Below are 12,943 nucleotides of genomic sequence, written 5' to 3'. Positions count from 1 at the left end.
TTTAAAAATCAGGCCTCATCATTTGAGGCGATCGATCACTTTTGTTCGCCACTACTCGCCCAAACTTACTTTCTAGTGAGCAATTTTCCACCTACCATAGACACTAAATATCGCTGTCTGCGAATCATGCAAAATTGAAACAAATTTACATTCAAGTTTCAGCACTTTCAAAGTTTTTGATTTATTGTAATAAATTAGCCTTAATCCCTGAAAGTGAAAGAGAGGGTGTCTACAGCGCGTAAGTGTGTAATATTGTAATATTATGTAATAAAGCCTGAAGAAGGTACGCCCAGTACCTAAAATTTGCTGTACAACTGTTTCCCGTCTTCGTTTGTTTTATTTAGTGTTTCATATTGGTATGAATGATCTTTCTGACATAGAGAGTGATTCGACCACTACATACTACTAGCATCATGCTAGCGAGTGAGTGACCACTCGCCTTTAAGTTCTAGATGGCAAGGCTTGAAAAATGTGCAATATTTTCAGTCAAAATCAATCCATTTTCCCCCAGACAACTCATGAGCAAAATGAAATAAAATATATCCCAAAATCTGGGTCAGTTGGACCTGTAGAACATTTGTTTCTGTTGCCTAAGCAGGATATTTTAAAGGGGCATCCAACTTTGCCAGTTTGCCACAGATGAACTGACTTACACCTGTTACTTTGATGACAGACAGACAGAACAGAATATACATGGATATATTTTAACCTGGACTAATTCCCTAAGGAGGAACTTGAACCAAAAGTTGGATGGCCTCTTCTAACCCTAATTCTCTAAGTGCTCTTTGGCGAATGGAAGGGAAAGAATGGAGGAATAAAGAGAGAAGATGAACAAAGAAGTTTACTTGGGGTGGGATTCGAACCAGAGACCCCTCTCATGACAAGCACTAGGTCGCCCACCAGTGTTGGTGTTTTGCTAGCCCAGCCAACGAATCCGTGCATATACAACTATAAGACGTACGGTGATTGTGTCATATCACATCACTTGAGCTGCATACAAGTGCAGTGGCTATCAGCTGTAGTATTTTATAGCATGTGGTGTAGTAAGGATTAATGAATATTTTATTTGATCTCCTTCAGAAACACCCCTCGGATGTCCATGTCAAGAAGCTCTTGAAGGAGAGTGCCACTACACTAAGCACCTTACTACAAGCCTGTTTTGAATGTGGTCCACAGGCACTGCTCAATGAAGACATCTGGTCTGGTGTAATGGAAAAAGTAGCCCAGCTAAGCAAGGAACAAGTCGTACCTGTTATAAGACATATTTTGTTGTATCTTCACACATTATTGGACATGCCGAACAAGTCTAAGGTAGGTTGTAGCAAGGAGAAAAAATTTAAAAAAAATTTTACACACTTTTCTAGCAATGCACCAGAAGGATTTTACAAAGTGTAGGCTGTAATTAAGAAAGCGCTTCATCGCTTATTAGGTGTACGGTCAAGCAACACACACTTTGGTGGTTGAATGTAGTTTTGAGATGATTGAAAGGGGTCAATAACATCAGTTGTATTAAAGCTTTAACCCCCTGAACACTACCTGCCGATGTAACATTCTCTATGATTGGTCAATTACATGATATCTTCATTTTAATCACCAGTCAGAATGGAGCTTTGTAAATAATTCACCCCAATTTTTTGTGTGGTGAAATTATCCTAACAATGTTGCTGATTGGTCCAATTGATAATGAAAACTTTTTTTTGGCCAATCGGCAGGTAGTTCTCATGGGGTTAATAATCACATGGTGATTTATATTTTTCCAGATGCGCAGTGGGACTCTGACAGCTGTGGTTCACAAGTACATGACTCTAATATTGACAGTCATCAACCATACCATCAAATTGAAAACAGAAGTATCAGCTCATGACCAGGACTCCAAAGGAATTATCTCATTACTTATCCCCAAGGGTAGTGATCCCACATTACAAAAGTTAGCCACGATCTTGCTCACACATCCAATGTGCCTATACTGGTACCAGTGGAGCGAACAAAGGAATACGCCATGCCCTGTGGAGGAACCAGATGAGATTGCAGTGATCATAACAGGCTATGTACTGAAGTTTCTATCAAAGCTTCAAGGAGAGGTTACAGTTGAGGATTTGGGGAAGTATATCAATCCGTATGCAGTTATGACTTTTTTCGATCTGAAGAAAGCTGTTGATGCATATGATAGGTTATCACCACTAGGAGTAGATGAGTCGCAAGTTGGTACAGAAGAGGAGAGTAAACGCAAATCTGACACCCAGCATGAAAGCAAAAATGATGATGATGATGATGATAGCATTGATACCGTAAGCTCATTTGACCAAGATTTATTTGATGCATGGGCCTCAGATGTTAAGATCTTCACTTGCCTGTCAACATTTGCCAAGCAAAGTAACATCAGTGACATCATCTGCCGGTATCTGAAACAACCCAAACTACTCGTACCAGACGTCAGAACCAATTCAAAAGATGCAAATTCCACTACTGATTCAAAGGATGTGAATTTGTTCACAAGAGTCATCTGTGCATTAGCTTCCAATTGTAAAACTGAGCCAAGGATTGGAGGTCTGTTGGCAGAGCTATTGAAGTCTACTGGGTGTGAGGAGTTTGGGAGGGCGCTTCAGAGTATGATGTTGTACAACAGTAAAGAGGAGGTCTTATTTACCACCAAGGAGATGCTGTGTGAGTTGCTGAACAACCCTACAGAGGTATGTTAACCCTATTATTGTACAGAGCCCCTGATTGGTTGATTACATGAGCTGCTCATCTGAGTAACCAATCAAAATAGAGCTCATTCAAAAATACAATACAATAACAGTAAAACATACACATTTGAATGAAGAGATGCTCAAACACCCCCTTAACCTTCGCCTAAGTTTCCTAATTTATCTAATAAAATACAATCACATACATACAAACACCCCCACCCTCTTTCATACATTCATGTAGTACTAATATAAGCAGAAAGAAAAATGATGAATAAGTACAGGAGTACTTTTATTTTAGCTTCATTTTGATATCAGATTTTGTCTTTACCAGATGGGTTTCACCTTTTCCATCTGTCTGCTTTATTTGCACATCTATATGCCTGTTTAAAAAAATGCAAAAAATTTGACATTTTATGAATTTCATGGGTTGGTCAGGGTTGCCAAACCCTTGATTTGGTAGCCCATTTGGATGACCTTTGAAGATTTTTCTGCAACGTTTAATAATTTCCTGTCCCATAAGAAACCAATGGTTAAAGAACAAAATTGGGCCACTTTACAAAATTAGCTCCCGCGACTTCCAGTAGTTTCCTGTCCCATAGAAATATTTGGTTAAGAGAATAATTCGACAACTTGTCGATTATTTGACCCACGATATTGGCCGAATTGGCAACCCTAGGTCTGGTTTGGCAGATCACTGATAACCCCTTTAAAGTTTATTTGACCTACATGTATATGTGTCTTTATTTTTTAATTTCAGGTCAGAGCTAAAGTAGCAGCATGGTTAATTGAATACAGCTTTGCCCAAAAGTGCAATTTTGAAAGCTGGTGTCTGACCAAAGAAGGTCAAAGGTCACTTACCGAGAACAAAGTGGTCCTACTGCATGTGGTGCGGAAATATGCCGAGATGGAAAACACAAGTAAATCTACAGGTAAAGCGGAAACATGGGAAAACTATTGTACCAAGGGTACTGGCTACAGGTAGGCCCGTAGCCAGTACTGCGGTGGTAAATTTTCCCGGATATGTTTTTGTATCTATTTTGAAGATGAATTCTTCAATATCGGTAAGCTTAAACAGTGGTGGTGCCAATGGGGATAAAAAGGAGGGCATTTACCCCCATTTAGTTTCCCCAATTTTCCCCCCATCAGGAAAAATCACAGAAAATTTCTCTGATTTTCCCCCCCCCCCCTCCTAAATTTCACTCTCTGCACCCCTAAAACATTTTTGTCCCTCCACTGAGCTTAAAAAGGTTTCTTTTAGAAAGCAAACACTGCAGTGAAAATATTACGTTCAATTGGGGTCTGACGTGCAATTTAATTCTGACGCCAAACTTTGATGCTGGCAGTGAGGTTCTAGGGAATAGCAGAAATATTAGCCGGGCAATAGTCTATTTATGTAGATCAGTGCGCTGAATTTATTTTTGTTGTGTCACACACGACTGACCAATCAATTGCCACCATTAGCTCATAAATATGTATATGTTTTTCGAATTTTTCGTAATTGGCCACTTCGCTGCCGTTGGTGGTGTTTGGCTCTGCTAAATCCAATCATGCCAGAGTTAGCTAAGCAGAAAACTGAAAGCAAAGCCAAAGATGTAAATTCTATACTCCCAATTATGCAAAGTTAATTTGACAATTACCTATAAGGACTATCTAGATAAGACTTGGTACATAATGTAGTACAAGTACAATAGAAGAATATTACATTTAGCATTTTGCTAATTTTAATCTGCATAATTAAATAGAGGCTATTAGAGTTCATTTTAATTTTTCAAGAAATTAACCCTAATTAATAATGCAATATACTTCTATTGTGCTTGTACTACATAAAATGTACCAAATTAAAGTGGAAGCCCCACTTTTGGTTCAAGTTCCTTAGGGAATTAGTCAATTAAAATTTATCCATGTAAATTCTGTTCTGTCTGTCATCAAAGTAACAGGTGTAAGTTAGTTCTTCTGTGGAGAACTGACCAGACGGGGCTTCTTGTTTAACCAAAATTATGCTAAAAGGAAATAAAATGGTAGTGAAGTAAATAATTAAATAAATGACAGCACTTCCAGACCTGCCAACTGTCCTTCATTTTGAGGGACTGTCCCTCATTTGGGGGTTTCCAAAGTGAAAAAGAGGGACAATCCTGTTTTCTGAAAATTTCAGTGATGGCAAATTTAAATGTAAGAACAGCAGAAATGATGCAAATTTCACTTTAAAATTTTGCTATAGCATTCTGTTTAGTCAATTGTGATAAATTTAGACCTGCAAAACCTTCCCTGAATTCTGAAATTATTGCACACCTCAAGTCTTTGAATTTGGTGGTATCTGGTTTGTGTACTTATGCAAGGTTTTGGCCTCAATGTCCCTCATTCTTGACTTAAGTAGGTTGGCAGGTCTGCACTTCTGTAACATTTGTTCAAAGCACTTAACATTTATTCTGCTGCCAGTAGGATATACTACACCATGTGGCTGCTAACAACAACAGTGTCGATATTATTACCCCTAACAACTCCCCATTATACTCCTGGGTGGAGTGGAACAAGTGAAAAAAGGTGTCTCTCCCAGGGAAACAACATGTTGTCCCATGAGTCAAACGCCCTATTCGATTAGGCCACTGTGCTCCCATGTAAATATAAGATACATGTAAGCTTTTACCATATGGAGCCAAACTTGATTTCTCTTTTTGTAGGTGTTGCCACATTGAATCAAATATGGGATGTGTACTGGCCATGGTTATCAGAGCAATTTGTTACAGACAAGATGGAGGATAAGGACAATTTTAGGTCATCTGGAGTTCAGGTTCGGATGAAGATTATGTTCTCCTATCTGTTCAGGATGCATAAGACAACAACAAAGGTTGTGGTAGGATTGCTAAGAAGAATATTGACTAACTGTCTGGAACATGGAACCATATTGTGAGTATTTTCAATTCTAATTGAGCTTGGAATGGGCTACTCTTTTAACTCTCCACATAGGTGTCTACTGCAGACAATGGGGAGCTGTTAGGGGTAATCATACCAGCAGACGATGAGTTTCAATGTTTTTAATTCAGAAATTTTAATTTTTTCTTATTTTTGACTAAATGACTAGGGGTAAGGATAGAGACGTTCTCCCAGGCCCCACTCCCTGGTGCTGCCACTGCTGTCAATATCCCATGCTGTTAGACATACAGGACTATAAAATTACAGTTACTGTTATGGTTAAGGTTTCTGATGAGGGGCAGGGTTAAGAGAGAGTGATGTCAGTGATATTTCAAACTTGAACATATTATTGCATGGCATTTTGTATGCCATATTCCTGCGACTTGGGTTTATCACCACCTTTCACTGTCTGAAAACTTGTGCTATTAAATGTCAACAAAGAGTGTAAGTCAGTGAATTATGAGGAATTTTAGGGGTCAATCTAAACTATATAAATGTATACATAATTAGAATGAAAAGCACCTGATAAATCCAGCTGTGATGTCAGATTTATGTAAAAATGCTCTGACAGTTTTTGAGAAAATCTTGAAAAATTTGACCCATTTTTTGGACCAAAGTAACAACATATTTGTTCAGTATTAGTTCAGCTCTTAAAAAACTACTACATGTAGATTTGAAGTTCTAGGAGGGCTTTTATATATATATTTTTTTTTAATTTGACCTACATTTTACATTTGGATAGCTAAAATTTAAAGAGTTTCATAATTTGCACTGATAAAGTAATATTCAGATTTCCTTTGACAGCACAACCATCGCGTATACGCGCGCGACGTCAAGCGCGTGCATTGGTCCTTGTGAAAAATAATACGTGCTGGACTATTAGCAGTACGCTTAATTTGTAAAAGGAAATCTGAATATTACTTTATGATGCATAATTTTGGTTTTCGATGAAAATTTGAAAAACAAAATGAAATAACTGTTCATAGAGTAAAATAAGCTGTACATGTACATGGTAGAAGTTTTTATATTGCTTTTTAGTCTGTGTGGATCAGATCATGTCACGTAGGGTTATTCCAGTTAAAATCCTTACATCCCATATGGAAGACATGACCTTAATCTTCCATACAGGGAGTATAAATTTCAAACGGGGTTACCTGAATGGGTGGCTCCATTTGAAATCTACACTCCCTGTGTGGGAGATTAAGGACATGTCTTCCATAGGAGGTGTATGGATTGCAACTGGAATAACCCATTTATGCATGAGAGGAAGTGTATGGTGTGTTGTATTGTCACCACAATTCAATGTAGAAGTAGTGATGTAACAGGATTAATTACCATAGCAATGGGTTTACACTATTTTTGAATGTATTGCCCTGCACTCTACATTATGCTGTATGGGGATAATGTCGTGGTTGTAATTCTATAGAATTTTCACATTATGCTGATCACCTGCACCTGTAAGATCGGCTGCTTTGAAAAGAGAGGTGTCGTAGTCAATCTATCATTACACACATACACAGGTGATGAGTGTATCCTGATTATAGTGCAGAGCAATACATTCAAAAATAGTGTAAACCCATTGCAGTTACATCAGTACTTCTACTTGGGAATAACCATGAAAACTTTGAAATAATATTTTGAAAATTTACTTTTCAGCTATGGTCTTTTCCACCTATCATGTATAACTCAGTTGTACCCCAATGATGAAGTGATATTTTTGGCTCTGCAATTACAGCAGATGACCACACTATGTAAGCTTGAGATTAAGAAGCCGTGGATGATGGAACAGTTGGTAGAAAGGGTTCATTCACGTTGGAGAAGGGTAAGTACAAAAAGCAAAAGCGCAGTGATTTATAGTGTGCTACACACGGGTACAACACCTAGATGCTTGATGCTTGATGCTTGATATGATACACTCCAATAAAGCAGAAGCTTGACGTAGGAGGAATCTGTGCTGTGCGTAGGTGCTCACTTGGTGCTCACAATATATACAACGGGTGCGAGTAAAAAACTGGACATCTACAACTTCTGGAGGGTGGCTGTTGGTAGCATCTCTCTCAGGACTGGTAGAGCCAAGCTTTGAAACTGGCGAACTGAGGGTGCTGAAACTGCCATGGTTGGAAGTCTATTCCATATAGGAATGGTGCGGACATAATAGGAGTAGCGGTATACGTTTACTCTGGAGTGGATATTCTGGTAGCTCAGGCTGTTACTGGCTCTTCCTTGCCGAATGGATGGTATTACACAAGGGGGAAGGTAATATTCACCAGGCCATGATGGATTTTGTAAAACATGGAGCATTGATGTAATAGTCTCCGTGTGGCAAGTGAGTCCCATTCCAGTTTGAGAAGCATGTCAGAAACACTAGCCGTTCTGTTGTAATTATTTAGAACAAATCTCGCCGCTTGACGCTGCACTGCTTCGATCTTATTTATCTGGTCAGATGAGAAGGGATTCCATGCGGCAGAGGAGTACTCAAGCTTTGGTCTTACAAGGGCTTGGTATGCACGAGATTTAACATCTGCCGGGCATGATGAGAGATTTAGTCTCAATACGCCAAGGGTGCTACGTGCGCTGGCAGAAACGGTATTAATGTGCTGCTTCCAGTCAAGGGTTTTGGTGATGGTGACTCCAAGGTATTTATGGCTGTTTGTTTCCTCAATGTGGTGCCCATCAACCTGGTATGTGTAGGAAAATGGCTTTGTCTTGCGTGTTATGGAAAGTGACTGGCATTTGGTTGCGTTAAAGGACATCTTCCATGTGTCGGCCCATTGAAAAACTTTACTCCGATCATCTTGAAGAATAGATTGGTCCTTGGTGCTTTTGATCTCCCTATATAGTATGCTGTCGTCAGCAAAAAGCCGCAGTGTTGAATTTACGTCAGCCACAATGTCGTTTATATAAACAAGGAAGAGAGTCGGCCCAAGTACTGAGCCTTGAGGGACTCCAGACCGGACCGGGCTCCATTTTGATTGACAACCGTTCACTACAACACTCTGCTCTCTCCCTGTCAAGAAGTCTTGGATCCAACCCAATGTCTTGCCCGTGATGCCATAATGATGGAGTTTTGTTTGCAGACGAAGGTGGGGCACCTTGTCAAATGCCTTGCTAAAATCAAGTAGCAAGACATCGACTTGGCTGCCCCGATTTAGTACCTCAGACCAGTCTTGAGTGGCTTGGATTAGTTGTGTTTCACAGGACAACTTTTCACGGAAACCGTGCTGTTCATCTATGATTATCTTGTGCTTAGCCAAGTGTTTGGCTGTGTGGGACAAGATTACATGTTCCATAATTTTGCATGATATGCATGTAACTTGTAAGACTTATGGGTCTATAGTTTTCTGGGGATGACTTATTTCCTTTCTTGAAGACACCACTCACAAGGGCTTTCTTCCACTCAGATGGGAGGGAACCAGAATCATAGGATTGCATGAAGACGAAATGAAGAATGGGGCCAAGTTGTTCCACATAGGTTTGTAAGAAACGCGCTGGGATGTTGTCAGGTCCACCAGCTTTATTGCTGTTTAGTTCTTTAAGTTGTTTAACGACACCTTCAAGTTCAATTTTCAGATCTGGAATATCACTGTATGGGGATGGACCTTTATCAGGAATGTTGCTTTTGGATTCACTTGTGAATACAGATGTAAATTGATTGTTTAAGGTCTCTGCAATACCATTATCAGTGGAGAAGGTTTTGTTGTCAACAGTCAGTGGTGGTATACCAAGAGACTCTCTCCTGAGGGAACGGACGTAGGACCAGAACCTTTTAGGGTCCGAGTCAAGACTAGGTCCCAGCACAGTTAACTTATATTGATCGTGGCTATCTCTGATAAGCTTGGTAACTAGATTTCTTTGTTTTTTGTATGAGTTCCATATCTTGCCTTTTAAATGGGGAACAGCTCTCTTTGCCTTGCGATACAGGCTGTCTCGTTTTCTCATCTGTCTTACAATGTGACTATTTATCCATGGATATGATGGTTTTGATTTTGACATTTTATATGGTATATACTTTTCCATGTTGGTATGGACTATTTGTTTAAACTTCAGCCAGTTTTCATCAACACTACACTTTTCAGGTTCACCATTTAAGAAGATGGTGGCTTCTTTTGTGAGGATATCCTCAAGAGCGACTGTGTCAGCTTTCTGATACATATATATTTTTCTGGGAGGCTTGTGTCTGAGTTTTGGAGACACATCGATGTTACAGACAACAATATCATGGTCACATATGCCAGGGTATGTTTTGATGTTAGTGATAATGTTTGGATTGTTCGTACATATCAAGTCAAGAGTATTTTTTGACACTGGTCTTGTGATCAGAGTAACAAGTTGGGTCAAGCCCATGTCTCCTATTATCTCTAGGGCTTTATTGTGGAAACCTTTCCGTTTACTTAACTCTTTGACGGACTCGTTTTCCCAATTTATGTCGGGAAGGTTGAAGTCTCCACAGAGCACTATGTTGTTTGAGTTCTTTATCTTTTCTGATGAACGAATTTTGTCAACACTATCATGAAGGATTTCAAGTGGTTCAATGCCAGAGTCTGGCGGGCGATAATAGCTTCCCAGCTGTAAACATCCGGCACCACTTACTTCTATTGTGGACCACAGAATTTCACACGAAGTATCAAATTCATGTCTATCAGTAACGATTAAGTTGTCTTGAGTTGCCAAGAACACTCCTCCTCCATGGGAGTTTCTATCTTTCCTTGTAACATTAAAGTGATCAGGAAAGATTGAGTAAGTGGGCATATCCGGATTTAATTTGGACTCGCATCCAAAGATAACGTCTGGATTTAGTTCATTTATGGCAGCATGGAAAGCTGCTTTTCTTTTTGGCCAGTGGACGCCATCACAGTTTATTATCATGGCTTTGAGCGGTTGGCTTTTATTCTTTCTTTTCTCTCTCTTGTTTGTGTCCTTTTTCTTTGGATGTTTATTTTTAACTGGTGTAGAAGTTTGGGGTGGGTTGAAAGATTGATTTTCAGCATTGTACGATATATTTGGATCTGTTATGTCACTTTCAAGGATATCAAAGGAATTTGACATACTGATTAAAGTAGTATCAAATATGCCAGTAGATATGTTGGGGAAACGTTGATCCACAAGCCTCAGCACACTTTACAGGTTGTTGCTGACCGCTAAGGCCCCATATCATTCTACAAACTATTAAACAAAAACACAGGAAAGAAGCTAAGAAGCGCACACCCTAGACATTCCACAATTGACCTTCGCAGCCAGGATTAATTTCGTACGGGTTACAATAATACAATTAGCAGGGTTCGCAGGTTTTTGCCGGCAAAAATGGCAAAAACTAAAAAAGTGATCTATAGTTCATTTTTATGCCTCCACCGCGAGGCATACTGTTTTTGCAATGTCCGAGCTTCCGTCCGTCCGTCCGGATGCTGTATCTCGGGCATGGATGGGCGGATTGACTTCATATTTTCAGGATAGGTGGGTCATGGTCAAAAACTCTGGCTACTTTTTTTTTGGTGGGCTTCAAGGTCATATACTGAGGTCAAAGGTCATTTGAGGTCAAATCCGAGCTTCCGTCCGGATGCTGTATCTCGAGCATGGATGGGCAGATTGACTTCAGATTTTCAGGATAGGTGGGTCATGGTCAAAAACTCTGGCTACTTTTTTTTGGGTGGGGTTCAAGGTTATATACTGAGGTCAAAGGTCATTTGAGGTCAAATTACTAAAAACTGTTGTATGGGCATGAAACTTGGTGGGTACAGTCAACATTAAGAGTCAATTTTTGGAAGGTCATTTTGGGGTCATTCGGGGTCACCCAGAGGTCATCCAAGGTCAAATGAATAAAATTGGTCGTATGGGCATGAAACTTGGTGGGTACATTCAACATTTAGAGCCAAATTTTTGGCATGTCATTTTGGGGTCATCAGGGGTCATCTGAGGTCAAATTACTAAAAATGGATTTGTACACATTTAAATTGCCGCATGGTGGAGGCATCCCATTCGACGCATTGCATCGAAAACCGCGACGTTTCTAGTTTTCATCTCAAAACAAATTATTAAGTCACAAAAATAATTTCCTGAGTGTAACAAAGCCAGATTTTGTAATTATAAATAACATATTATTATTAAGAAATAAAAGGCATACGTTTTCGTTGCTCAAGTGCATTTAACCGAAATGTGGCATATATCAGATTCAAAACTTTTTCATTTTAAGGACTTGATGAGACATAAAATTATGTTGAATGATTCATTAAAAGTTGTGTGCTGCTGTTTATGAGCTTTCTGTGTTATTTTTTAATGTTTGAGTGACTATATTTGAGTTTTTGCCAATTTTTTGCCATTTTTGCCGGTTTAAACCAGGCAAAAACTGGCAAAAACAGGTTTTTGCCAGTTTTTGCCACCGGCAACGGCAAAAACCTGTTTTTGCCGGCAAAAACCGAACCCTGACAATTAGCAGTAAGTCTCTTGTCCAGGGAAATTTCAAGCTAACTATTTTTTAAGACATGTGAGCGTGCTTAGCACCATCAGGATTTGAACCTGTCACCTCTCACACAATAGTTGAGTGCCTTACCGATTGAGCTAATATCATTCATGTAGGAGGTTAAGGTGGAACATCCATTCTTATTCAATGGGTGCGTCTTGTAAAGAATTCACATAATTTGATTGGTTTTCTGGTGTATAATATCTCACAATAGTTGATAGTGATATTAGTCAGGCGCTTCGCCATCGCATAACGGCGGCACGCTTGTTGCTCCTCAATGATCGCGCGATAATGCGTTAAGCGTAATACACGTCTGCGAGAACTAAGAACGCGATTCGGCGGCTTAGATGTTCGTGATGGTTTCGTTCATTTAAAACAACGGGATGTCCTCACAAAAGTAACTTTATTTTTTCTGAAAAATGCAGTTTTTCTCGCAAAAATTACATTAAAACTGAATAAGAATGAGAATAAAAGATAGGATTTTGTCTTTTGCCTATCAATATCATGTCATAATGGATGGGCTGGCCAATATTTTTATCGTAGTGGATACGCTGCGCCGCATCCACTACTCAAAAATATTGGCCAGCCCATCCATTATGACACGATATTGGATAGGCAAAAGACAAAATCCTATAGATCATTTATTCTCTAATTTGCATCCAAGCTATTGGGGCACCAGTGGAGAAGATAACATTTTAATAGGGGGACTCAAAAAGCTAAAATGGCTTAAAATATTGCACAAGATATACTGGACTTCTTGTGCACATTTTAAACTTATTTTGAGTCCTTTTGAATTTTTTCGGTCCCCAATTAAAATGTTATCATCATTTAAGTTTAGGGGCAGCCTTGTACGCATATATACTGTATAAATGCTCTGCGCGATTAACTT

General features: G+C 39.3%; 1 protein-coding gene across 1 annotated transcript in view; it reads left to right on the top strand.

The window, feature by feature from the left end:
• Window positions 1–12,943, top strand: part of LOC140140918 (nucleolar pre-ribosomal-associated protein 1-like) — a 53,109-nt gene that overhangs the window by 21,742 nt on the left and 18,424 nt on the right. Inside the window, exons 16-20 of the mRNA XM_072162674.1 lie at window positions 1,081–1,311; window positions 1,761–2,690; window positions 3,448–3,619; window positions 5,369–5,594; window positions 7,257–7,422. Coding sequence (XP_072018775.1) covers window positions 1,081–1,311; window positions 1,761–2,690; window positions 3,448–3,619; window positions 5,369–5,594; window positions 7,257–7,422 — 1,725 coding nt within the window. The remainder of the gene's footprint in view (window positions 1–1,080; window positions 1,312–1,760; window positions 2,691–3,447; window positions 3,620–5,368; window positions 5,595–7,256; window positions 7,423–12,943) is intronic.

This window comes from Amphiura filiformis, chromosome 19, assembly GCF_039555335.1.
Source record: "Amphiura filiformis chromosome 19, Afil_fr2py, whole genome shotgun sequence".
Lineage (NCBI taxonomy): Eukaryota > Metazoa > Echinodermata > Ophiuroidea > Amphilepidida > Amphiuridae > Amphiura > Amphiura filiformis.
Note: the sequence above shows the minus strand (reverse complement) of the source record. Positions and strands in the feature narration are given on the sequence as shown.